Source organism: Peromyscus maniculatus, chromosome 14 (genome assembly GCF_049852395.1).
Source record: "Peromyscus maniculatus bairdii isolate BWxNUB_F1_BW_parent chromosome 14, HU_Pman_BW_mat_3.1, whole genome shotgun sequence".
Taxonomy (NCBI): domain Eukaryota; kingdom Metazoa; phylum Chordata; class Mammalia; order Rodentia; family Cricetidae; genus Peromyscus; species Peromyscus maniculatus.
The window spans coordinates 80,709,226-80,737,136 of NC_134865.1; the positions used below are offsets into that span (position 1 = coordinate 80,709,226).

The 27,911-nt window shown below is 44.8% G+C and overlaps 1 protein-coding gene across 3 annotated transcripts; it reads left to right on the plus strand.

Moving 5' to 3' along the window:
- Yy1 (YY1 transcription factor) lies at positions 1-27,835 on the plus strand. 3 transcript variants are annotated; one of them, XR_001579651.3, is made up of 6 exons: positions 1-731; positions 13,285-13,447; positions 20,500-20,560; positions 22,186-22,344; positions 23,021-25,107; positions 26,018-27,835. XR_001579651.3 is itself a non-coding variant. In XM_006971685.4 (5 exons), the coding sequence occupies exons 1-5, from the start codon at positions 41-43 to the stop codon at positions 23,201-23,203; spliced, it is 1,257 nt and encodes a 418-aa protein (XP_006971747.1). In that variant the 5' UTR covers positions 1-40; the 3' UTR covers positions 23,204-27,835. The 3 variants fall into 3 exon arrangements, 1 of the variants encoding a protein (XP_006971747.1); XR_013044497.1 differs by having other exon boundaries at positions 21,405-22,344; positions 23,021-27,835; XM_006971685.4 differs by having other exon boundaries at positions 23,021-27,835.
- Positions 27,836-27,911: the final 76 nt, after the last annotated feature.

The following is a 27,911-nucleotide window of genomic DNA, read 5'->3' on the forward strand; positions in this document are numbered from 1 at the left end:
AGCCCAGGCTGCCGCGGCCGTGGCGGCCGAGCCCTCAGCCATGGCCTCGGGCGACACCCTCTACATCGCCACGGACGGCTCGGAGATGCCGGCCGAGATCGTGGAACTGCACGAGATCGAGGTGGAGACCATCCCGGTGGAGACCATCGAGACCACGGTGGTGGGCGAGGAGGAGGAAGAGGACGAGGACGACGAGGACGGGGGCGGGGGCGACCACGGCGGCGGCGGCGGGGGCGGCCACGGGCACGCCGGCCACCACCACCACCACCACCATCACCACCACCACCACCACCCGCCCATGATCGCGCTGCAGCCGCTGGTCACCGACGACCCGACCCAGGTGCACCACCACCAGGAGGTGATCCTGGTGCAGACCCGCGAGGAGGTGGTGGGTGGCGACGACTCGGACGGGCTGCGCGCCGAGGACGGGTTCGAGGACCAGATCCTCATCCCGGTGCCCGCGCCGGCCGGCGGCGACGACGACTACATCGAGCAGACGCTGGTCACCGTGGCGGCGGCCGGCAAGAGCGGCGGCGGGTCGTCGTCGGGCGGCGGCGGCCGCGTCAAGAAGGGCGGCGGCAAGAAGAGCGGCAAGAAGAGTTACCTGGGCAGCGGCGGGGCCGGCGCGGCGGGCGGCGGCGGCGCCGACCCGGGCAATAAGAAGTGGGAGCAGAAGCAGGTGCAGATCAAGACTCTGGAGGGCGAGTTCTCCGTCACCATGTGGTCCTCAGGTGAGTGTGCCAGCGGCGCGCCGCCGCTCGGGATGTTTTTGTTTTGAAGGGAAGCCATGTTTTATGTGTGTGATGGGCGCCGCCATCTTCTCCGCCCGGGCAAGTATGGCGGCCCCAAAAGATGGCGGGGGCGGCGGGCCGCGAAGATGGCGGCGCGGGGGAGGGGCGGCGCCCGGCTAGGCCGCAATGGCGTAGTTTGGGCGAGCGGAAGCGGGCCGTGGCGGCTGGCGGGGAGGGAGGGGCCGGCGCTCCTCCACGCCCGTGTCAACGGACGTACGGCGGGCCGGTTGAGGGCGCCGCCCCGCGCCGGGCCACCCGCCGGGCGTTGACACGGGCCGTGGCGCGGGGCGGACGCGCGCCGTTCCTCCGCCGTCGTCCCCCCCGGGGGGGGGGGCGGGTGTTGCGGCCCCGCCCCGCTGCCGGGGACGCGTAGCGTCTTCCCCGGAGTCTTCCCCGGAGCGGGCGGCGCGGAGCCCTCCGCTGCTGCCCCGCGGTCACGCTGGCCCGGGCCGTCGCCGCTGCGGGGCGGGACTTGTGTGGCACGTAGGGCTCGCGTGTGCGGGTTCGGCGGCGGTTGGAGCCTGTCACCCACGCTGCCAGCGCGCTCCTCGCCTGCTCGACCCGAAACAGGAGTTGGGAAAGGAAGGGCCGAGCATTTCACTGGCCTTTGAGCCTTAACGCATTGTGGATTTTTTTTAAGTGTTGGGCCCTGTGCGGATAGGCTGGGCTGGCTTGCACAGCTGTGGACATGTGTCACCAGACTAATAAAGATTGCAAGTTTCCGGGGTCTGTAGCCTCTTTACAAACAGTCGTCCTTGTTTCCCCCATGAAAAGAATTATAAAAAGTAGTTAATTTGCCTTACTGTTTTAAACGGTTTTTAGCGAGAGTCCGTGTAGGGCCCCAAATAGCCTAAACTGAAAGAAATTCCTTTCCGTTTACAGGTACGGAAAAGCTGTCGACTGTTCGTTTTATCCAGTACTGGGTTAACACGCTAGCCAGCTTCATTTTTGGGGATCTAGACTGAATAATCCCACCGTAGCTAGTTCATGTAGCCCTTGTGATGATAAAATTTGAGTTTGAGAGCCCCTTAACGCTTTACTAAATTCTCATATTTGGGCGCAGCTTCAATATGATGTGATTTATTTGTTAAAATTTAGAGGAAGATCCTGACCGGAAAAGGTGGTCTAGTAGTATCGAGATGACAGAAAGCTTGATGGGTCTGCGGTTCAGAGAAGAGGGAGAGTGCCCTATAGAAATCTAGTAGGAAGTGCTCAGGGCGATGTTCTGCACTGAATGAATCTCTGCTTAGAATCTGCTCAACATTTTATCAGGAGCTTTATGTTTACATAAAACTGAATTAGCCAGTACCTAGTGATTAATCAAACTCTGCCTGCCACACATTTTGGTGGCAACAAATAGTTTGTATACTGACGTGTTTAAACAAACCCCCCCCCCCCTTTTTTTTTTCCTTTAGTAGAAATGGAATAATGAAAGTAGGTTTAGGGCTTTAGGTGAATTCACCAAATTTGAGTACCAGGTACATTAACCATATAAAACAGCTTGTATTACCTGTTTGACATTTGATCTTACCAAATTGTTAACTAGCTTTTCCAGACAAGAAAAAAACTTGGTAGTGTGTGGTATTGATTGATGAAGTACTGTGTATTGAGGCAGCCAGTTTAGGGGAGAAAGTGAGGAGGGGCCTGGCTAATGTGGGTTGATGTACGATTAAGTCAGCATTTAGTCATTACCCTTGTGCTTGTGTGACTGGCTGCTTGCAAGGGCACATAGAGCAGCATGGGAGCATTGTAATGTCTATTTCTTTAAAACCTTAATTGTCTAGTGTGTTACTGAGTAGTCTGCAAAAAAACGGTAGTTATAAATATTTGATGGCAATAGCAAGGGATGGCCTATTTCCTCAGAAATGTCTTGGTGGTAAATGATCCTTCTTCCTTGCCTTTGTGGCTTGCAGTTATAACCAAAAAGGAGCTAAGTGGTGTGTGGTCAACTATGCATGTCCCAAGTTCAGATTCTGAAAATAATTTAATCCTTAGAACCTGAATTAAGACTGTAAAATAAGAGAAGAAATGGAAGCAGATTAGTTAAATGTGTCACATGTATTGCTGTGGTAGAAATGGATCTCATTTGATCCTAGGCGTGAGTTGCAACTCCACACTGTATAGTTTGTTGAATTAATACATTAGACTGGCTAAACTAGGAAGCCACAGATTTACATAAGCACCAAACTTAGTTACCTGTAGCCCTTGTTAAAAAAAAAAAATAGTTGTACATATGATTAGTCTTGTTATTTTTCAAGACAGAGTTTTTTGTGTTTCCCTGGCTGTCTTAGAACTCGCTCTGTAGACAAAGCTGGCCTGAGCTCAGAGTCTGCCTCTCAAATGCTTGGGATTAAAGGCAGGAGCTACAACTGCCCAGCAACAATAGGGGGTAGTCTTAAGACACTAGTAATTTGTTTTTACCTCGTGGAATTTTGGTTTAAACACATTTTAGTAGGAATTTGTGGAAACCAGCTTCTTGGGTTTTGTAGGTCTCTTGTTTTTGTGTGGTTGTTACCTCCTTGAACTTGAGAGACAGTATTGTTTGTGGAGGTCATGTTTTGATTGAAACAGTAGCAAAGCAATGTAACCATTACTTTAGAGGGTATAGAGGCCTGCCCCTTTCCTTCATCTCCTCTCTTGGTTTTCATAGTTCAGTAGTTTCTCTATCAGATACTGCAGTAGGGCCAGGCGGTGGTGGCCCACGCCCTTAATCCCAGCACTCTCCTTAATCCCAGCACTCTGGAGGCAGAGCCAGGGGGATATCTACAGGAGTAGAAATGACTCAAAGACAGCTGTATCTCTAAAGCCCACCCCAGTGTGGGTGACAACTCACAGGCTGGGAACCTGGAGCACACTGCATAGCCTCCAGGTAGCTCAACAGGTTGGAGAGTGTCCTTTCCAGGTGCCTTGGTTGATCTAAACTCCTTCCATGCAGATAGTCTGGTGTGAGAATCCTTTTTTGCAGCTCAGTTTCATTCTCTGAGGGGAGTCTCAGCTTTTATTATTTACTCTGGCAGGGAGTGGCCTAGAGAATCTCTTAGTTTCAGGGACTTCCTGAATCTTTCTGAGTTTGCCTTCCTGCTTTAAGGGGCTTCTTGGAGGATAGAATGTTTCAAGAAACTGTTACACAACAAATGATTATCACTTCTTGCTGCTTTTTATTTTTTGAGATCTGATACATCCCTGGCTGTCCTGGAACTCACTATGTAGACCAGGCTGGACTCAAACATGCAGAGATCTGCCAGCCTCTGCCTCCCGGGTGCTGGGATTAAAGGGTGTGCCACCTCGATCTGCTACTTGTTTTAGGCAAGGGTCTAACATTGTGGCCAAAATTGGCATGATAATCATAGATCACCACAGTGACTTCATCACAGACCTATGAATTCTCACTCCCCCATCCCCTTCTTTCTATCTTTCTGTCTCTTGAGTTTGCCTATACCAGATACTTTATATTGATAGAATCAGATAATATTTGCTTTTTGTGTCTGGTTTAGCATGTGCTGGTCCATTTTCAGTGGCAGAATGATCCTGTAATATAGATGATTATGTAAATAAAATTAAAACTTTCTGGTTTTTGGTACTTACAGTTTGGCCATGTTTTGAAATATTTGTAGTTTTCAGATTGGTGTTTAGTTTTTTTTTTTTCCTTCATTATTGACAGCTGTATTTTTTTTTTTTTTTTGGGAAATAGTCATCAGGTTCATACAGGAGTGACTTTATTTTTATACAACTAATAACAAAGGAAATCACTTAGCAAAAGCATTCAGCCTTGAGAGAAACCTAGGTGGCTCTATCTTCTGTTAGATCTACTATGGAAGGGCTTTGTGCTTAATTGAGTGAAAACATGGGACTCTAGAAAACAACCAATCCTAAATTGAAGTAGAACCAAATGTGTTACATTTTTTTCTAGTTCTATACATTCAGAAAAACTCAAAGCTTGTCAGTATTGGCCATTTGCCATTCCTCTGTGGTAATCTCATTTACCATGTTATCATGGAGTAAAGAGACCAAAGTCATGAATTTCCACAGAACCAAGTCCCTAAAACTCTCCAAAGCAATCCTGTTAACTACATGTCCTACATAAGGCAACCTCAGTCTAAGACCCCAGTTCTGAACTGGTAACTGGGAGTCCCAGCCTGCTAAAAAGCCTGTGTGACCTTTGACTCTCCCCTGCAGGTTATTATTAACCTTTCCTTTAGCTGCCCCTGACAGCTGCTCTCCTCTGCCAACAGAGCAAAAAAGTCCCTTTCAGGAAAGGTCAGGACTTCTGTCCTGCCTACTGCCACTAGCCTTTTAAGCTTTTGAAAGAAAAGACATAAAAACAGGCTGAGGTTGTACATGGTCAGTAGTGAAGAGCTTGCTTTTCAGAAGGACCAGGTTTGATTCCCAGCACCACATGGTGACTTACAACTGTCTATAACTCCAGTTCCACCTTCTGGCTTCCTTGGGCACCAAGCATGCATGTGGTGCACATGACCTACATTCAGGCAAAACATGCACACATATTTTTAAAAAAGGACACAGACCTACACTGAACTCGTAGGTGGGTGTTTTTCTGCTTGTTTTGAAGTTTGCCTAGACAGTCCAGTCTCTGAAAACAGAAATTTAGGACTCTTTTATAGTGGGTTATCAGCAGAACAGTTATTACAGAAAGCATTTCCTAAGATCTGCATTCTTTTGTTGTTTAACTCCTCTTCTGGCTCAAGTGACTGATTGTCTCTGTGTTCTTGCTCCTGCTTTGAATAAGAGTAAGACTAATCAAAACATAAAAAATAAAAATGAAAACTTTATAGTTTCAAAACTCAGGATATTTACTTCGAGTTTTATTACATAGTTTTATCAGGAAAGTACTTACACCATTTTTTTCTGTGTATGTGTGTGTTGTGCAGTGTGTGAGGACTTCCAGAAACCAGGGTAGGATGTTAGGTGCCCTGCTCAATGCAGTCCACCGTATTTCTTTGAGATGGGTCTCTCACTGAGCCTGGAGCTAGGCTGGGCCAGCATGCCTCTTGTTTCCACTCCTCCACTCCCCCTACTCCCACCTCCCACCCCCCTCAACCCCCACAGCTTTGAGTTTAACATGAGTACTGATCGCTGAACTTGGGGTCCATCAGTCTTACTTACTGAACCATCTTTTTGTGAGCAGTACTTGTGAAGTAGCTCAGGCTGGACTTTTATTCAAGACAGTCTTCCTCTCAACTCTCCAGGTGCTGTGCTTGATTGTACTCTCTATACAAGTCCATTATTCAGAACCATGGATTTGCCGATTTGATAGCTGAAACATGATTTGGATGTTGAAAACATTAATTTTATTAGTTAGACTTCTAGGAAATGGTACAGAGATCCTAGGTGCTAGTTGGCTGGTATACTGGTGTGTATTTGAACATGTGTGGTCTCTGAACATGAGGTTGGGCCATTTCCTCATTCAAAGTAACTTGTTAGTAAGGTCCTTAGTGGCTTATTGTGGTATGGGGATCTAGCCAGAGCCTTGTACATACAAGCACTCTCCCACTGAGCTATATCTCAACCCTATGATTAATTTTCAGTAACTGCCCAGTGGTTTCAGGGAATTGTACTAGTAACCACATCGTACTTGCTCTCTAGGGAGCACTGGCCAAGGCTTCTGAACTTGGTTTTGGTATTTTTTGTTTGTTTGTTTGTAAAATGAAGTAGGGATTCCCTAGTCTTTTCTTCATCGTCATCTTCTTTTTTGAAACGAATCCTGAATTGTAGTCCAACCTGCTAAAGTTCATGGCAGTCTTCCTGATTCAGTCTTCTGAGTCCTGGAATTACAGATGTGCACTACTACACTCATCTTTTTTTTTTTGTTTGTTTGTTTGTTTGTTTTTTGTTCCTTTGACAAGGATTAAATGCAGGGCTTCATGTGTGTTAAATGTGCACACTTATCACTTAGTCACATCCCAGTCTCCATTTTCAATCTTTAAAGCAAAGAAATTGTACTTCTTTACAAATGGCCAAGTGTTTCATAAGAAGCCATATACATAGTTTCTACTGTTTCAGTGCTGGGGAAGAACCCTGAGACACCCTTGCCCTCAAAACTAAGATGACATCATCATCCTGGTACTTCAACTTTCCTTTCCTTGGGTTTTTGTTTGTTTTTTTGTTTTTGTTTTTGTTTCTTGTTTTGAGACAGAGTTTCTTTGTGTAGCTTTGGCTGGCCTGGAACTCACTCTGTAGATCAGGCTGGCCTCAAACTCAGAGCTCCACCTGTCTCTGTCTCCCGAGTGCTGAGATTAAAAGCTGCTGCACTACCATCTGGCATTGTACAGTGGTTTCTAAAGTTGTTAAAGGTAATTCTTGTGCTGTTGTTTCTGAATAGTGAGCATTGCCATTGCAGTGTGAGTTTAGATGGTGTTGGTGCTTTGTAGATGTCGCTTTGAAAGTGAAACCAGAATGGCCAGGCATGGGGGCTCAATCCAGCCAGCAAGTGCATGAGTAGGTAAATGTGGACATTGGGAAAATAGAAGCAGAATCATTGGGGTCAACTCTAATAAGCTTCTTTCATGGCAGTCAAGATGAAAAAGGAATTGCACTCTCCTTACTTGATACCAAGATGGAAAAACTAAAAAGGCGGGGCTTTGGGTATAACTAGAGCAACTATAGGCTTAAGGGAGGAGGATTACATGTATGTATACATGCCACAGTATGCATGTGGAGTTCAGAGGACAGCTTTCAGAAGTTGTTTTTTCTCTATATCATGTGGGTTCCAAGGATACAACTCAGGTCACTGGTCTTGGAAACAAATGCCTTTAACACTGAGCCATCTTCTTGGCCCCCAAGAAACCTGTCTTTTTAGAAAGGAGGGAAATCAGTTCTTTTGAGAAACCCACACTCATGTCTTGCTTGTATATTATCCTTTTTCTAAACACCTCTCTTGCTTTCTCCCCCCTAAATCTCATTTAAATCTATGGTAAACTTTAAACAAAAAAAGAAAAAGGGGGCTAGAGAAGCTAGTTCCAGCACTCGGGAGCACCATTTTATGGTATGCAAAAGGATAAAAAAAAAATTCTTTTCCATCAGCCTGGTGTCATGTTTCACAGTAATTCTTGGATCTGCCAGAAATGTCTAAAAGGTGTAAAACTTGAAATATTACCTAGTTGGAATTTCCTGTCTTCTACTTTTGGTTTTTCAAGACAGGGTTTCTTCATGTGGCCCTGACTATCCCAGAACTCACTCTGCAGACTAGAGTAGCCTCAAACTCAGAGATCCTCCTGCCCCTTGCCTCCCAAGTGCTGGGAACATTGTTGTGTGCCACCGTGCCCTCCTCTTCCATCTTTTTTGTTGTTGTTTTTCGAGACAGGGTTTTTCTGTGTAACAGCCCTGGCTGTCCTGGAACTCACTCTGTAGACCAGGCAGGCCTTGAACTCAACTGAGATCAGGCTGCCTCTGCCTCCCGAGTGCTGGAATTAAAGGTGTGTGCCACCACCTCCCAGCTGCTCTTATGGATATATTTGCTGTGGTTGTTGAGCTTATCATTCTTTAGAACCGATAAGCCTGGTGGAGAATACCTCATCTCGTCAGGTTGTTCAAGTTCTGGCTTCAGAGGTATGAAATGAAAAATTTAGGTTTGGTGAAATACAGTAATTTGAAGCGTGAGATTGCATATGAGTGAGTTTACCTTTGAAATCATACTTGAAGAGTGAGTGCGCGCAACAACTAAGGATTCCATACTTTACATCTTCAGCTTGAAGTCCTTGTGTGAATATGTTATGCTTGTGCTGAAAAATATTGCTGAATATACCCAGGTCTTTTAACTAACTCCTGGAATTTGGGTGTTACTTTATTTATACCTCTGATTAAACTAAGGTTCTTGAGGCAGAGAGAGAGAGGATCTTGGATTATCTAGGTGGGCCCTAAATATAATCACACCAGTGTCCTTATAATCACCTGAAGGAGTCAGGGAGAGGGACATCAGACAAAGAAGGGATGATTAGAAAGCAAGAAGTGGGCCGGGCGGTGGTGGCGCACGCCTTTAATCCCAGCACTTGGGAGGCAGAGCCAGGTGGATCTCTGTGAGTTCGAGGCCAGCCTGGGCTACCAAGTTAGCTCCAGGAAAGGCGCAAAGCTATGCAGAGAAACCCTGTCTCGAAAAACCAAAAAAAAAAAAAAGAAAGAAAGAAAAAAAGAAAGCAAGAAGTGTTGTGAATTGTGATTGTGCAGGGGTCATGAGTCAAGGACTGTGACAACCACCAACCCCCATCCCTATCCCCAAACTCAAGAGATACAATCCTCATAGTGACCATAGCTCATACTGGTTCCGACTCCTGATCTCGGAACTATAAGCCACCATCAGAGGGGACTACTTACTGTGTATGCACATTGTCTGCAGGTAGCTGGAAAATCTATTCTATAGTGCAAAGTGTGGTCATCCCCAATGGCCTGAGGCCTGCTGTCCCCTTAAACAGAGGAGGGAAGAGAAGAATTTGTGCTGGGCATAGTAGCACATGCCTTTCGTCCCGGTGTTTGGGAGGCAGAGGCAGGTTGATCCTGGTGAGTTCAAGGTCAGCCTTGAACTGTGAGCTTGGCTTTTTTTTTTTTTTTTTTTTTTTTTTTTTTTTGGTTTTTCGAGACAGGGTTTCTCTGTGTAGCTTTGCGCCTTTCCTGGGACTCACTTGGTAGCCCAGGCTGGCCTCGAACTCACAGAGATCCGCCTGGCTCTGCCTCCCGAGTGCTGGGATTAAAGGCGTGCGCCACCACCGCCCGGCGAGCTTGGCATTTTTAACAGGGCACTCTTGCCACTGCACTCCTTTTTAGTCAGTGTCTTGTATTCTCAGTCTTTTCCACATAAGCCTTGGTTTACCTTGTCAAATCTGGTTCCATGCCAGCTTTGCCTTTAAAGGAAACTAGCAGTGAACCTCTTAACAGATGTGTCCAACCTGCAGTCCATGGGCCATATGCAATTTAGTATATTTATGAACATGGGCTAACACATTGGTAAACGACAGTGGCCAAAGATGGGACATATCCCCTGGGTCTGGTGCATTAATAATTTTAGACCAGCATTAGATCATTTTCTTCCTGAGCATGATTTGCCTTGACTTGTGTACAGTATCACCTGTTGTATAGTTCGCAGAAATCAATAGTGTCTTTGACATTCAAAATGGATCAGCGTGCATTCTCTTGTACAGAATAATTTTCAGTATTAGGAGATTAAAAGAAAGTAATGATAGACAGTGCAGAATGTTATATGTGTTGTGTGTATACCTGTGACCAGCACTAGCACTGTAAGGAGATGGGGCTGGAGGAACATGAGAGAGGCCAGCCCCATAGTAAGGTGCTAACACCAAAAACAAAACAGGCGTGGAGAGGTGGCAGCTCAGTGGTAAGAGCACTTACTGCTGTTGCAGAGGACCCAAGTTTGATTTTTTGTTTTTTTTTTTTTGTTTTTTCGAGACAGGGTTTCTCTGTGTAGCTTTGCGCCTTTCCTGGAACTCACTTGGTAGCCCAGGCTGGCCTCGAACTCACAGAGATCCGCCTGCCTCTGCCTCCCAAGTGCTGGGATTAAAGGCGTGCGCCACCACCGCCCGGCCCCAAGTTTGATTCTCAGCATAAAGTAGTGGAAGGTAAGAATGCTGCTTTGCTGACACTGCAGAAATGTGGGTATATGGTGATGACAAAATGGATGATGCAGCCCTGTGTACATACGCTTCCATCTTCTTCACTGTTTGACCTCCTCTGCAAGGTCTTGTTTTTTCCATTGTTGGAATTAGGGATAGCTCCGGGACCCTTCTCCATTTTCAGTGGGTGTGTTCAATGTTTCTGTAGCTATAAATGAAGTCTGTATGCCAGTGAATGGCACCATTCTCCAACCTAGATTCCTTTTTATTCCCTGTACTTAACTTTCTGACAGCCTGCATGGACATGTCAAAGCAAAGAGAAGTGTGCTAGTGGTGGTCGTTGCATTATCTCTTCCACACTTGGCTACTTCAGCAGGTGACACCACACCATCCTCCAAGAGATGTATCTGGTTTAGTCTTCCAAAAGAAATCTTTACCGTGTCTTAAGGACCTCTTGGAAATGTATTTATTTGGTACCAAATCATGTTTCTCAGAAATTATTCCTTTTCCGAGTAGAAAAATGACTCCCTTAATCCCCTTTTCTCTAAATAAAATTTCATCTGTAGGTCAAGTGTATGAAGGAAGGGCCAGGTAGTAACACCGGGTTTTGCGGGTTCGTGTTCTCTGTTAAAGCCAATCAAATCCCCATGTCTTTGCATCAGGAAAGCAGCCTTAGATGACCTTCTTTAAGTGGAAAGGATTGTATATACAAACAACTTTGTTTATAAAAGTAGGAGTACTTTTTTATTTATATGTAGGTGTGTGCATAGGTGTCAGCTGATTCCAGAATAGGGCATCTGGTCTTCAGGAGCTGGAGTTGTGAGCCATTGGGAATGAGAACTCAACTCCAAGTCCTCTGCAAGAGCAGTACACTTTCTTAAACCCCCTGAGTCATCTCTCCAGCCCCCCGCCCCCACGTGTTTTGATTTTTTTTTTCAAAGAAGGTGACCACATTTGTTTTTGTTTGTTTGGTTTTTTGACATGTTTTGATTTTGAGACAGGATCTCACTATGTAGACTAGGCTGGCCTCAGATTCAGTTTGCCTCTTCATCTGCCTCTTGTCTGCTGGGATTAAAGGCATGTATCATCCTACCTGGCCCCACCTAGATTTTGACAGCCTTGAACTGGGACTTGGGTCTCGGGTCTCAAAGAGTAGTAGGCTAGACTGGTGTCCAGCAGATCCCCATGCATGTTTACTGCCTTCCGAGAGCTGGGGTTCTACATGCTATGCCTGTGTTTTTACACGGGTACTGGAGAATGAACTCAGGCTTGTGGAACAAGCATATTATCAGTGGCTGTCTCTCCACCCCCTCTCTTGGGTTCTTACACTTTTGATTATAGTAAGAACTGGGCCTCCAAAAAAAAAGGGCTGGAGGTGTGGCTTCATAAGAGTGTTCCATAATTTAACTTCTTTCTCTAAAAATGTGCTCCCTGAGGGTAGAGACTATATTGTCTCTGGCCACTTTGCCAGTGACAGGTATCTTCAAGGCCCTAACTAATATATGTGGAACTAATACAAGGGTTAGTCTAGGTTAGGAATTCTCTGCTGTGGATTTGACACTCATCAAGTATTCCCAGGCTGGCCTCCAAAACTTTCTTTGAAATTGGAAGATGACCTTGAACCCCCCAATTCTGGTTTACAGGCTTGTGCCATTAGGCACAGGTTATGTAGTACTGGAGAGTTTATATCTGATAAATAAAAGTGTTTCATTTTTATTTTGTTTTGTTTTAAGTGGGGGGGGGGCAGTGAGACCCTTTGATCCATTGGGTAAGCTGCAAAGCCAGATGACCTGAGTTCAGTCCCCAGGCCATATATGGAGGAAGGAAGAGAACAGACTGAGTTGTCCTCTGATTTTCATACACATCTCCCCCATGCATGTCTGTGTTTTGTACAAACAGAACTTTTTTTTTTTTTTAAACCACTAGCCCCGGGTAAGTTGCTTAATTTTCCTGTGCCTCAGTTTCTTTGGTTTGCCCACTTCATAGGGAATGTATTTAGTGATAAAGGTAGTGCTATACACAAACATTGAGTAAAATGTCACTGCTGTTAGGTAAGATTCTAGTGTTGATTTACCGTGTTTTCTAGACTAAAGAATGGTGGAGTAAGCTATGTGAGGTGGTGCACCACACCTGTAATCCCAGTACTTGGGAAGTGGAGGCAGGAGGTTCAGGCTAGCATAAATAGAATGGGGATGAGGCTTAGCAGTGCTTGCTGAGAAAGCTGGAATGATGACCTAAGTTTGATCCCTACTAAATATGAAAGGAAAGTGCCTACCCCTAAAAGTTGTCCTGTTTTGTTTTGATGTTTCAAGACAGGGTTTCTGCCCTGGAACTCACTTTGTAGACCTTGAACTGAGAGATCCGCCTGCCTCTGCCTCTCTAGCCCTGGGATTAAAGGCGTGCACCACCCCTACCCAGCAAATAAAATGTTCTTAAAACAAGATAAAACTTGTTATTATAAAAAGAATTGTAGAAGGTTAGAAAGGTGTTTGGTATTTGTGTCTCCTTTGCTTTTCGTTGCTAGGAGTGATAGAACTTGTAATGATTGCTCGACTCTACGAGCGCTCTTTATCTTTTATGTACTAGTTTGTGAAATGGGTAAAAAGGCAAAACTGAGACATGAGAGAATCCAGTTAGACAAGAAGGTTAAACTTGGAGAGTATGTGACAATGCACATGTGGAGAACTAGCTATTCCTGGTAGGCTAACTCGGAGCTCTAATGTGAAAGTCTGGGGGCTTGACATTAGTTTGGGTGACCCAGGAGAAGAATTAGGAGTTCGAAAGATGAAGGACGGAGAATGGGTGGTTGAGAAATTGAGGCAGTAGCTATAAATAGTTACTTAAGATTCCACTGAAGGCTATTTTTATATTCAATGTATTTGTCTAGTTAAGATGATCAATCTCGTGTGTTTCAGATGAAAAAAAAGATATTGACCATGAAACAGTGGTTGAAGAGCAGATCATTGGAGAGAACTCACCTCCTGATTATTCTGAATATATGACAGGCAAGAAACTCCCTCCTGGAGGGATACCTGGCATTGACCTCTCAGACCCTAAGCAACTGGCAGAATTTGCTAGGTAAGTTACAAGAATGTTACTTCTTTTCTATTATAGGAAGTGCTTGAATCTTGCCAGCTGTATTCTTTTGTTCCCAAGTGACAGTGATGGTTTGTATTCTTTCTATAGGGACACTTCTGAGAACAAAAGCAACAACTCTTGGTTTTGGTAATAGCTAATGCTGTTAATGTGTGAAGGGCAGCATTCTAGATCTTTGCAGACTGTGAGATGAGGCACATACTCTTTGGGTCCACAACTGGTGTTGCTGTGGAGTTAAGGAAGTTGCACGTGATTTGTTTTGAGGTGGGTGTGCACATCGCCTCTGTGCCCCTTTGTTGGTCCAAGCATGTTGCAGTGTGTCCAGGTTTATCCTGGATGCTTTGACCACAGCAGAAATTTCACCAGTTCATAGTTAGTGTGTGATGAGTGTAACTCCTGGTGTTTTCTTAATTTAAGTTGGGACTTCTGTGGCTACCCAAGCTGAGCAGTCAAGATCTGTACTCATCGATACTTGCGTGTTTGTTTTGCCTGAGATAGGATGGGTTCCTGCAGAAGTCTCTGCTGTTTATATTAATTAGTCAACCTAGATGCCCCTCAACTGAAGAATGGATAAAGAAAATGTGGTACATATACACAATGGAGTAACTACTCAGCAGTTTAAAAAAAAAAACAATGATATCATGAAATTTGCAGGCAAATGGATGGAACTAGAAAATATCCTGAGTGAGGTAACCCAGACTTAGAAGGACAAACATAGTATGTACTCACTCATAAGTGGATACTAGTTGTAAGGCAAGGAATAACCAGACTACAATTCACAGCTCCAGAGAAGCCAGCTAACAAGGAGGGACCCTAAGAGAGACACATAGATAGACCAGCAAAGGAGAAGTAGGTGAGATCTACATGAGCAAACTGGGACTCAGAGGAGAGGGGTAATGGAGGGCAAGGAATGGGGGATGATTGTAGGCAGTTTTCATGAGGACATGGTAGGGTAGAGGAGCATGAATATGTAACATTTTAAGTAAAATAGAATTGCCATTAGTCCAGCATTTTCCCTTGCCCAGGGAATTAGCAATTCTATTTTACTTAAAATGTTATTTTTCATTTGTTATAGCTTAGCAAAATTAAGGCTCTGTGCATTGTTAACAACACTGCTTTTCAGATTTTGCTACCATTTGTGTTTTCTGGTACAGTTACTAGAATCAAATATTAAGTAACCTGCCCCCCAAAAGCTACAAATTCTAATGTACAGAGTTGGCAATGACATACAGTTTGGGGGCGTACTGAACCAAATTACTGTGCCTGAGTTTAATACTGTGCTCCTAAAATTAACGAACTTTTCCTTGGTGTTTAGAATTGAGTGAGGACACAAAGATGGAGTAGAGACAATAGTACGTTGTAGACGGGTTGCCAGTTGATGTGGACCCTGAGGAGCCTAGAGTTTTAAGACAGTATCACTGTAGCCCAGGCTGACCTGGAACTTGTTTTCACCCCAAACTGACCTTGATCTCAAATGCTGTTTCAGCCTCCTAAGTGCTGGGATTATAAGTGTGTTGTATCTCCATACCCAGCTTGAACCTAGAGTGTTCATGTTAGGGCATGCATACCAGAACAGAATGGCACAGTAGAAAATACAAATGAAGTACAGTCATACCTGGGGATTGGGATGGGTAAAGAAAATGAATGGAGTCGAGGTAAATTAGAATCAAATTATTTAGGTCCATGCATGCTGGCCAGAGATGTGTGGGCTTTTTGTAGAGGCAGCTGCTAAAGACTTGAACAGGGAGGAAGAGCTTTGGTCGAGGAAGATTGCATTGTAGCCAAGTCTAAGATGGGTTGATGCAGGTTCCCCCTGGATTTGGGAGAAGGCTTCAAATAGAATAGTAGGGTAGACAGAGTAATGACAGGAGATAAGGAACGTTTGCTGTGTGTGTGTCTAGTTGGGGAGAAAAAAAGGCCACCAACATCTACCTTAAATTATCACCCTTCCATCGGTGTTCAAGGTAGGCAGTGTTTGGATTTACTTAAACATTCATGTGGACTTGATGGTTTTAGGAAGGAAGTTAGAATACAGTCATGCTAAAATCATGATGTTATGGACCTTCTAAAAGGAAGTTTGGTAAAATCCTTGTGTTTGGAAAGTAAGAGAAAGCAGTGAGAGTAGAAGGAAATCGTTTGAAATGGAGACATGCAGCAGAGTGACTGCCAACGAAGAGCCTGGAGAGGGAGGAGTAGAGTCTCCATTGTGACACACTGCAGCACTACTTCCGTGGCAGGGTGGAGGACCGAAGAAAGACTTGAGAGAGGGAGGGAAGCTGTAGGTTGTGAGCAGTATAACTTAGGCACAGGTGACTCTTGTCATTGTTTTGACCCTCCCCCAATAGCTCAAAGCACCAAAGATAAAGAACTACAGAGAATGATGTTGTGAATGCCATGGCCACGGAGGATATTTTAAAAGGAAGGAGCACTCACTGTTGAAAGTCTTTATGTGGCCCAGGACCTTGTGCATGCATGGTAATGCTGCTGAGCCACAGCCCAGCTCTCAGCACTCTTTCTTTACAGTCCGCTTAGACTTCATTCTGTATTAGAATCCGGTGTTGCCTTGCTTACTTTGTTAGTATGTAAAAGAAAAAAATGAAAGTTTGGCACCAAGGGGGACTAAGGATTAGATTCAGCCCCATCTTGGATTACATCCCTTACAGATCATGTTAACCTACACGGACTTATAGGACAATGGTGGTAGAGAGGAATATCTAAGCCTCCATGCCCTGTTATTTTCAGGTCTTTACATTGTGAGACTCTGTATCATCATGGAAAAGGGTCTTCTGGAGGCCTTTGACTGGAACTCTGACAATAGAATACCAAGTTTCACTGTTGGGGGTCACACCACATGATCTCCGCCAGTTATGACGAAACTTGTTCTTCTGGCCTTCCTCCTGCCCTCTGTGCTGTGATTGGAGAGCCTTGAGCTCTGAGCTTATGGCTGAAAGTTCCTATGTTCTCTCTTTCATCCTGTGGCAGAGTGGGTATGCTGTCCTGGGCATGAAGCTGAGCAAAGAAATGTCTCAGACCTGCCATACTCCACCTAGACTGCTTAGCATATATAGTTACATATTTAAGTGACAGATGGAAGTTGAAAAATACAGTGAATTTTATTTGCAAGTCCTGTCTTTAAAGCTGGGGGTAAGAATTGCTCGTTTTTAAAAGTGCTCGCCTTGCTTGACGGGAAACCCTGGGTTTACCATGTGAGTCTGTAAGCCAAGTGCTGTGTCTGTTACCCAGTGCTAAGGAGAACCACATAGTCATCCTCAGCTGCATAGTGAGTGAAGCTAGTCCTGGGATGCTATCTTTAAAAAGATAAAATTAAAAAAAAAAAGAAAAAGAAAAGAAAGAAAGCTAGGTGATGGGGGCACACATACCTTTAATCCCAGCACTCAGGGACAGAGGCAGGCTGATCTCTGTGAATTCAAGGACAGCCTAGGACTGCACAGTGAAACCCTGTCTGGGCGCCCCCCCCCCCCCCCCAAAAAAAAAAAAGGTCTTGGTTTTGATGTGGTGCCACATTGGGGGGGGGGTATTCTTTATACTTTCCTGAGTTGCCTGTTTAGGCTGGGGCCTGGTGAAGTGAGTTTTGTCTCCTATTTAAATAGGCAGTTCTTTTTGTTTATTTCCTTAGAGCTGCTAGCACTGTGAGATCTTTTAGTCTGAGCTGGGTGTGGTGAGTACACACCTATAATTCCAGTACTTGAAAGGCTGAGGCAAGAAGATTTCAAGTTCAAGGCCACGCTGGGTTTCCTGATGAGACCCTGGTGCTTGCAGAGGATAGCTGTGTGACAGGAGAGACTGTCCTAACAGCTCAAGTTCTGCCTGTTGGCTCTGCTCTGAGGTTGTTGTGCATCAACTTAGTTGGGACTTTGGTTAAACAGTGCTCTGTTAAAATTGTGCTACAGAGATGAGCTGTGGAGTCCAGTCTTGATGGTAGCGCTCCTTCCACGTGTGACAGGGTGATGTACTGATATACTGTCAAGTCTAGCAGCCATGCTGCACAGCAGGCCCTCGAGTTTTATAGAGTAGAAAACTGTTCAGGGCGCCTTTCTGCTTATGCTGTTTTGTTTCAGTCTCTTGGTCCTTTGGTTGAAAGATAGTTCAGACTATAAGAATCATGTGGATTGTTTAGCATAAATGACATGATAATTTCAAAGAGTAAATTCATTTTGCTGGGTGCAGTAGCGGGTGTTTATAGATCTACCATGCAGGAGCCTGAGGCGAAAGATTGACAGGCTCAAAGCCAATCTGGGCTATGTGGCTGGGACCTTGTCTCAAAAACCAAAGGAACAAAAGGATGAACTCATTTCTAACCACATGACCAGTGATAGTAGTGACTGTCACTGCCCAGGTGTCCAGTGTGTGTTGTCTTTGACTCCTTGCAGCTCTGACATAGGGAGCATTGTGCCTGCTTACAGAGTAAGAAATTGAGGCTGAGAAGTTGAGTGATTTGCTCAAGGTCATGAAGCTAGTAGAAGCCAACTCCAAGTCACATATCCATTCTGTCGTTGTCTTCATCGTGTCTGGGTCTGTAAAGTATCCCAGTCAATGAAAGAAAAGGCATCCGGGTGCTGAGGGGAGGGGTGGGGTGGTGGTGAGAGTGGCCTTCATTCTTCACTCGGACAGCAGAGCTTCTCTTAGGGAAGAACCACTCTGTTGTTACAGATAGTTAAGTCCTCCATTGATTCTGAGTCTTAGGTTTGTCCAAATGCATTGTAAATTCTCATTCTAAAATTCATACTGAATGTTAGCACACACTTTTGACAATGACATTTTTAAGGGGAGGGGAAGTAACACCACCAACCAAGAGTGGTGCACTTAGCATGTGGAAATAGGAAAGTCACAAATTCAAGGCCAGTCCTGTGTTACACACAGAGCAGGTTCAAGACTAGTCTGGGATATACGTGAAGAGCTTGTTTCAAAACACCCAGTTGACACTTGAGAGAAAGCCAGGTGATGGTGGTACACACCTTTAGCTGCCTTTAATCCCAGCACTCGGGCAGAGGCAGGTGAATTTCTGAGTGCCAGGACAGCTTGGGCTACAAAGTGAAATTCAGGATGGCTAGAGCTACACAAAGAAACCCTGTCATGGGCTGGAGAGATGGCTCAGCCGTTAAAGGCTAGGCTCACAACCAAAAATATAAGAAACCCTATCACAAACAACATAAATAAATAAGTAGAGACTTGAAAGAAGTGTTCATGAACTGCTGCTGTTTCATGCTGATCTAACCTCTAGGTGGCGCAGGCGCGCCGGCCTCCTATCCTACTCTGAACTGAACCCCAAACTTCAGAATTTACTGGCATTTAAGACAACAGAGACTGGTACAGATTGATTACACATGTAATCCTAGTACTTAAGTAGAGACAGGCATTTGAGACCAACAGAGGCTAGTTAAAGGCAGGCACTTAAGTAAGTTGGCATACTGGTAATCTACTTAAAGTGTGTCTGCAGGGTTGGAATTGGGAGGACTATTTTGAGATTCATCGTCAGGCACTGTAGTAGCTTCCTCTCTGTCTCTAGGCGTGGACAGTTTGCCAGGTCACAGGGTTTGGCAGTGTAGGGAGGACCAATTACTCTCACCGGTTTGAGTGGAAAGAGTAACCTGGGCCTCTGTTAACTGTTACAAGTCACCTTTGGTACATTGTCGTTATTGTTATGAGACCATTGTCTTAGTTATTGTTTATGTATCAACCATCATAGAAGAGTATGATGTGGCAGCAGAACTAGGGATAGAAAGATGTTTTTTAATTTTCTATGAACTCAGGATTTTTTTTGCCTCTTGATCATACACAGGTCAGTAGGGAATATTTGGAAAGAAAGTTTTCATAAAAACCAAGATTGCTTGAGTAAGTAGCATATGGACAGGTTCTTTATTGGCAAGCTGTGTGGATAGTAGCCTCACCAGGGGTTCTCCCAGCTGCCATATTACCAAAGTTCTTTTCTCACAGGGGAGCTCCCAATCCACAACCAGAAATTTTAAAAAATAAGCTAGCTGTGGTGGCAAAACCCTGTCTCAAAAACAGTAAAATTAAAAGTTCTATAAAAACTGTCATCTCTTTCTACCACCAAAATAAATACTTTACAAGCAGTATAAGAGGCAGTTACTCATTGGGCGATGGTAGCACATGTCTTTAATCCCAGCATTCGAGAGGCAGAAGCAGGTGGATGGATCTCTGTAAGTTCAAGGCCAGCCTGGTCTGCAGAGTGAGGTCCAGGACAGCCAAGGAAACACAGAGAAACCTGTCTTAACCCCCCCCTCCCAAAAAAAGTGGCGATGTCACCAGTCTACCAGTCTCTTGGAAGTAGCCAGTACACATTGGGGGTGTCCTTGGAGTGTTAGTGTTTATTACATGGGTATAGGGTGTAAATAATTCTGATTAAAAGGACTGTTCAATTGCACAATTATATCCCTGAATGATTTATGTCTGTATGACATGGGCCGTGTGTGTGTGTGTGTGTGTGTGTGTGTGTGTGTGTGTGTGTGTGTGTGTGTGTGTGTTTGTTTGTTACTGTATTTTAAAGATGTGTATTTTTGAAACTTTCCAATGCCCATCGTTCCCTTTTTTATAAGACACCCTTGTCATCAAAGCAGCTGATTTGGGTAACTTGCCATGGCCCCACCCTGACTAAGTGATTAGTCTGAAGTTGTCAGGGCTGTTGATCTTTGTGGGGTTTTTGATTTTGTTTAACGGGGTTAGGTGGGAAGAGCAGATGTTGGAGTCACAAGATAATGGTGCCGATGGTGCCATTCTGAGCCACACAGCGTTCTCAAGAGGCAGCTATGCAGCCTCTTGAAGCACTAGCACTTACCTAGGAAGTCAGAGGAGCACCACTTGCTCTTCCGGCCAGCAGTCTGGGCAGTTTGGTCCTTTCTCCTTTGTGGAAGGAAGGCACCATCAGCTTAGTGTTGGTGCTACAAAGGAGAAATCTCAGGACTATTTGATTTATGCTTGTCGAGTGTGACCCACTCCTACAAATCTGTCTTTCTCTCTCTCTCTCTCTTTCTCTTTTTTGTTTTTTCAATAAGAATGAAGCCAAGGAAAATTAAAGAAGATGATGCTCCAAGAACAATAGCTTGCCCTCATAAAGTAAGTAATGCGAGGGGAGTGTTGGTTAGCTGCTGCTTAGGCTTCAGACAGTTTGTAAGGAACATGTACTTTGATTTCCACTTTTGTAACTAACACAGAGTGAGGAATTAGGGTTTTTGGTTTATAAACACGAGGGAGTTAATTTTGTTTTGTTTTAGTTAAGTGGGGCTGCTATAGGGGCCAGTGTTCTTATTTCTGTATATTGACTGTACTGTGTTAGGACTATTTTCTTTGGATCATAAACAAGTCTGTCTTAAGACACTGGGTTGTTCTCACCCACAAGTCTTTATGAAAGACTCTCTCCTAAGCTCGTGATTGAAACTTGGAAATTATTTTGGATGTTGCTAGAATAGACCAAATAAAGACTTGGTGATTTTCTTCAGTTTTCTTTTTACTCTGTTAATTGTGCTACTAGAAGGGTGCATAACTGTTTTCAAACGCAGCTCTGGTCTTTAAAGTAAAGGGGGGTGGCTGAAAAGCAGTTTGAGGTGTCTGGGGGTGGTGGTCAAATTTGATTGGACTTAAACAGGGAAAGATGTAAATGCTGAGAAACAAAGGGGAAGAAACCATGAATAAAGAATTTCCCAAAACAGCAGTTGGAGAAGAATAAGTGTGCTTTGGTAGATTGCTACTGGAGACCATGCACCTAAGTCTCTGTACTTGTAAATGCTTGTGGTGTGGAGGTGTGGGGTGCATGGTGGATTTTATCAGAGCCAAAATGAAGACGCATTTGAAAACCGTTATGCCATAAGCGCCGGGATCTCTTTGCTTCTCTGTATAAATGGGAGCTGAAGCTAGAGGTCACGGTGGAAAACTGGCTTTCCCCTCCCTTTTGCCTGTGAAGCTGTCTAGTGGTGACCTGTGCTGTCCTTCTGTCATGCTGTCTCACCATTTCCCCACTCACTCCATCATGGGCAACAACTGCAGAAGAAATTGTTGAGGACATGCTGCTCTCGGGCACAACACATCCATCTGCCTCCCCCGCACTGGTATCGCTTTGCCTGCCTCTTCCTTTTCCCAGTGTCTCACCAAATAAATTTCTTCTGTAGTTGCCATTCCTTGGAGACCCTCTTGCTTCTTTCTCTGTCAAGAAGGGGAAAGAGGCAAAGAGAGAAGAGGGAACAGTAGGCGATGGAGAATGACAGCCCATTGTTGCAGCACAGAATACGGGGCCCACCCAAGGTAGTGGTGGACTACCGTCATTTTAACTCCGTTTATTTCTCAGTGCTTCTGTTACTTCATCTGGGGGCTGTAGTGGGTGAGGCGGCTGTGGTGTAGCTGGAAGCCGGGGTGCTGGGTTCTACTCCCAGCTTGGCTGGCTACTGCTCGTAGTGTGACCTTGGGCAAGTCTACCTCAATTCATCTCTAAGCCTCAGTTTCCTCATCTGTAAAGCACGGGTTTGCCGTAAATAATAAGGCCTTTTTCTCAGCTGTCTGATTTGTTTACTTTTTTTTATTTTTATTTTTTTGTCTTAAATAGCCTTAATGTTCTATAATGCTAAGTAAACTTAAGGGGGGGCTGGGGAGGTTGTTTGCTGTAAAAACATCAGTGAAGGCTGTTGAGTTTTTGAGTCCTTTCTTACAGTTTGCAGTGTGAACCACTAAGCTTCTTTCTCTGTTTTAAGGGCTGCACAAAGATGTTCAGGGATAACTCTGCTATGAGAAAGCATCTGCACACCCACGGTCCCAGAGTCCACGTCTGTGCAGAATGTGGCAAAGCGTTCGTTGAGAGCTCAAAGCTAAAACGACACCAGCTGGTTCATACTGGAGAGAAGCCCTTTCAGGTAGAGCCAGTTCCTGTTCCCCAAACTGCAAGTTAGGGTGGTTATCAAGCATGGTTGGGGGTTGGTGGTCTCTTATTCCCACTCCTGATATGGCTCCCTGTAGGTCTGCCTGGGTTCCTGGTGATTGTGTGTGACTGCAGGTGTTGGATCCTGGGTGAATGATGTCTGTTGAGAGAAACAGGATTATGTGAGAGTAAGCCCACTCTTAAATTTGTGGCGCGTTCACAGAGACTCAAAGGTCCCATGTTTTGGAAGTGAGTAATGTATTATTACTGATAGAATGCTTATAAAAGGCTGTGGCTACTATGTGCGGCTCCAGGTGACACTCGGTGCTGCTTATAGAAGCAAATGAGTCTGCAACACAATTCTGTGTGACATTTGGCATCACAAAATGTCTTAATCATCTGTATTCTACTTTCTGGGGTGTCTGCGGAAGTTCTAGAGCCTTAAACTGGCACTTAGCACAACGCATTTGTTTCTTAAGAGCTCACCATGGGCTTGTAGTGTCAGAGATTCCTGTCTGTCGGTTCTAGAATATGCCCAGAAGGTTCTCCAGGACAGGAAGCAGACAGGCTCAGTAAAATAAAAGGTGGTTTTCCATCCAAGCAACGTGCCATTGACCCCAGTGTCTGGTCCTAGTTGCCAAGTGGGTTGATGTCTGGTTTTTCCTTGACAGTGCACATTCGAAGGCTGCGGGAAGCGCTTTTCACTGGACTTCAATTTGCGCACGCATGTGCGAATCCATACCGGAGACAGGCCCTATGTGTGCCCCTTCGACGGTTGTAATAAGAAGTTTGCTCAGTCAACTAACCTGAAATCTCACATCTTAACACACGCTAAAGCCAAAAACAACCAGTGAAAAGAAGCGAGAAGACCTTCTCAACCACGGGAAGCATCTTCAGGAGTGTGATTGGGAATAAATATGCCTCTCCTTTGTATATTATTTCTAGGAAGAATTTTAAAAATGAATCCTACACACCTAAGGGACATGTTTTGATAAAGTAGTAAAATTTAAAAAATACTTTAATAAGATGACATTGCTAAGATGCTCTATCTTGCTCTGTAATCTCGTTTCAAAAACAAGGTGTTTTTGTAAAGTGTGGTCCCAACAGGAGGACAGTTCATGAACTTCGCATCAAAAGACAATTCTTTATACAACAGTGCTAAAAATGGGACTTCTTTTCACATTCTTATAAATATGAAGCTCACCTGTTGCTTACAATTTTTTTAATTTTGTATTTTCCAAGTGTGCATATTGTACACTTTTTGGGGATATGCTTAGTAATGCTGTGTGATTTTTCTGGAGGTTGATAACTTTGCTTGCGGTAGATTTTCTTTAAAAGAATGGGCAGTTACATGCATACTTCAAAAGTATTTTCCTGTACAAAAAAAAGTTATATAGGTTTTGTTTGCTATCTTAATTTTGGTTGTATTCTTTGATGTTAACACATTTTGTATAATTGTATCGTATAGCTGTATTGAATCATGTAGTATCAAATATTAGATGTGATTTAATAGTGTTAATCAATTTAAACCCATTTTAGTCACTTTTTTTTTTCCCAAAAAATACTGCCAGATGCTGATGTTCAGTGTAATTTCTTTGCCTGTTCAGTTACAGAAAGTGGTGCTCAGTTGTAGAATGTATTGTACCTTTTAACACCTGATGTGTACATCCCGTGTAACAGAAAGGGCAACAATAAAATAGCGATCCTAAAGAAAGATAATGGCAGAAAGAGATCTGTAAGCACAGCCTTATTTTCTTCTGTTGTCCAGAATACTTAGAAGTCTTGAGCCTCCCAGAAATTGGAAGCTAAATAAAGCAACTCGAGTTTCCTTTATTTTGCACTCAGTGACAGTGACTGTGATGAGATCCATGCATGGACACTTAATATTTCCTACACGCCCTGAATTCCGAAGGAGTAGACAGTAGGCACCCTGAGCTAAGGAACTACCTCAGAGTACACCAGATGGCCCATGGCCAACAGGATTGCCCTTGATATCTTGGTGCGTGTGGGAGTGATGCATTTGCGTGGAGCCTGATGCTTTCTGAATGGAAGGCACCAACTGGCAGTGGGTGTACCAAGGGAGGACGGGCCTTTCTTCTCATCACTCAGGCTGCCTTCAAGGGCAGTGGCTCCTTGGCTTGTCCAATAGGAAATCCAGTGCAGTCCTTATTAGATGCTAGCAGCTGTAGCAATTGAGTGCCAGTAGCTGTTTATGCTTATAAACACACTAAGTGCAGAGCGGCAAGGCGATTAGATTATTAGAAAGTTGTACTCAGTGAGTACTTGACTTGTCATGTTGTGACCTCTTCAGTGTATGAGTATAATTTTTGAATTTACTTAAAGTCAAATACCAGACTTGTTAAATATTTTATAAACTGCCGTGATACATCAAATTTTCATTTATTCAAAATGCAAACCTAACTGTCTGTCTTTCTGTGCTGAATGCTTAACTACAAGGTAAATGACAAACCAATACCAGATTTAGTCACAAAAGAGGCTGGGAGACCAACCGGTCGAACACTTAGCCTGATTTCTTATGGCCTCACCAGGAGGATTGGTGACCTAGAAACAGTGACCCCGTGGCTCTGTGGAATTTTGAAGTGCCTTCTGAACCATAAATGAAAATCGTAACTTGGGACACTTGTTTTTATTCGTCCAGAATCTGTTATCCAATGAGTAGTTGACGGGACTGAGTTCATCAGCAGACCGAGCTGTGCTTGGATGACAGGCTTTGCTGTGCCTGGCAGTCAGGAGAGAGGTAAGCCTGAGGAGGGGGTCCCTTCCGAGCCAAGTGCCCCGTGTGATTCTCTGCCAGGCCTGGGCAGAGCTTCATCAGTGCTTTTGTGAGCACCCAGGCCTTCGCTCCCTACCATCAGGTCGAGCTTTCTCAAATGCCCTGCAGTAGGAGTCCAGAGCCACGTTGCCCACCCTCACCCCGTATTGTGCCACCTTTGAGCCTGGCCCTGGCACTTCCTCAAGACCCTTGCCCAAGGCTCCACAGCAGAGCAGACCTGTGCAGTGGGCCTGCCAGCTACCCTGAGAGTCAGGCCTATGTATGGAGTGAGGCCTCATCCTCTGTGCCTTGATTCCTTGGGAGATGCCCTCAGCCATCTCTTCTGTCCCTTTCTGTCTGAGTGGAACAGCCATCGTCTCTGCCCTTTCTGTGTTAGCATTGTCTTCTCAGTGTGCAGTTAACTTCTGTTAGGCGTTCATTTGGGGGTTCAAAGACAGCTTGGTATGCAGGTCCTTGCTGACTGCAATTTGGGCTTAGGACAGCAGCATAGGGAACTAGCATGAGTGGCAGTGGCCAGAGGAAAGCTGCTTCTCATTGGCTTCGGCTTAAACCCATTTTGCTTGTTAGAATTTATTATTTTGTTATACATGTAATTTACTAAAATTTGAAATGGTGTTCTAACAGTGAGTCCATTGTCTAGAGAATTAATCTGATTTGTAAGTAATACTGATAGACATATTTTCTTACATCTGAGCAGAAATAAATGCATGTTTTTAGCAAATGTAATGTAAAAACTCCAGAGGATAAGTTTACACCTAATAAGATGTTGTTTTCTATTTTTGAATTTGTTATTTGCCCCTCTTTGGTAGTGGGGTTGGGGGCATATTATCTGTATACAGAGCTGTCACTCCAGAGTGACGTTTATTTCCCACAGAGATGCTGAGCTCACGCCGTGCTGGTCCCATGCGATGTGTGTGCTTTGCCCAGACTCCAGGCCGGAGGAGCTGAGGAAAACCCAAGACTTTTTTCCCCCTATTTGGTTTCCATGCACAGGTTCTTCTGAATGCCACTTGTTTTGCTAAGTTTGGGGATAGAAGACCCTTTGAGGGATTGGTATGTGCAATGCTTGCCCATGTTTCTAGGCAGAGTTGTAGCTGGTGTCTTCACAGAGATGAGAACCTACTGTCAGTGAGGTGTGCGGTGCTCCAAGGGTGATACGGTGCTGGCCTGGCTTAGCACCCACCCACCTTCCCACTCTGCAGGACTCAACCTGTGGTATAACCTCAGATCACTCACACTAGAGTGTATGTCTATGACCCAGGAAGTCTTGCCCCCTAATTTCACCTACTCCCCACACAGGCAGTGAGACCTGACCGACCGCTTCTACCTTTCCTCTGTGCTCCAGAATTGGCTTAATTTTGTCAGTCTGCAATGTTCATGTTTTATTCTCTCAACATCTAGCCTACAGCAAGAGCAGGGACTTCGAGGGTCAGAACAAGGGGTGTGAGCACAAGAGTTGCCAGTAGATGCCAAGACTACTAAAGGCTTTGTCCTAGCAGCCCTTTGCTAGCCCAGATTGTTCAGCAACGGGCCTAAGAGGCCCCTATCTGACTTTGGAGCTCCTTGGTGTTAGTGTGACTTCAGCACCTTCCAGAGCCCAGGCCTAGCAGGCAGGGCCTGGCAGATGCACTCCACCTAAGATTTCAGCTGAGGCTAGGAAGTCAGAACTCCTGAGGCATATGTGCTTTCTTGCAACTCTGGGTGAACACCTCATCTTCTGCTCTTTGGCTGGTCAGAACAAAATGTACTTCATGCTTCAAATCACTCACCTCCCAGCAGCATTGACCAGACTGATTAGGTCTCCAAAGTACTGACCTTTTCCCACCGCTTGTCACTGTTCTCAGGGTGTGCTCAGGTGCCTTGCTTGCCTCAGATGGCTTAAGTACAGGCCCTTCAGATGAGTGGCACCAGGCGGGAGAGAATAGGTGTGTGGCTAAGAGGCTTCCTGGCATCTTTGGGCCTAATTGTTCCATATGGTGCCAGGAAGATCATCCTCCAGCTGGGACATTATTTAGACTTTATAGGAAGGGTGGGTGGCAGTTGTGAACAAATGTCACTCTGTCCCTTATAAAACCAGTAAGGGAGCATTGGGGCTGAATGTTGGGAGCAGGTCATCAAGCAGGATGCACCTTCCACAGACTGGTACAAGGTGTGCCCAGCCAGCATTCTGGGGATGTGTTAATTGGCAGCACATTGGCATTCCACAGAGTGGCAGGTTTGATTTGATGACACCCCAAGAAATGACATTGGGGATGGGCAGCTGTGCTGGGTTGTTGTCTCCCTGCCTGGGGCCACGTGGTGTCTACATACATACGTAGTGTAACGGAGGGGAGAAGGCGTCAGTACCAGAGTCACCTCTTTCATAATGCCAGCAGCTGTTAGACTCTGATGTCTACAAATGACAAGAAAAGTTGTGTTTTCATTTTCTGGGAACTCCTATAGGCCTTGGCTCAAGGACTTTGCATTGTGTGTCATGTACATCTTTTCAAGTGTTCTTTGCTGTTCTGGAATTGTCCTTGGTTTTTCCTTAGCTCATAGATCATAGACACAGAAATATTATAGTATTTAAAGCATCCGCATCAAGCATCAGATGGCTTCGCATCCAGGAAAACATGATAACTCAGTTTGAAGCACCAAGCATGTGTAACATGGCTCTATACAATACAATAAACGCTACTGTTAAGCTTTTTAATGCCTGTGGTTCTTGTTTGTTCTGACTTTGCCTTAAGCCTGGGGTGAGCTCCCCAACCTGGTCTGAGGGGTCCCGA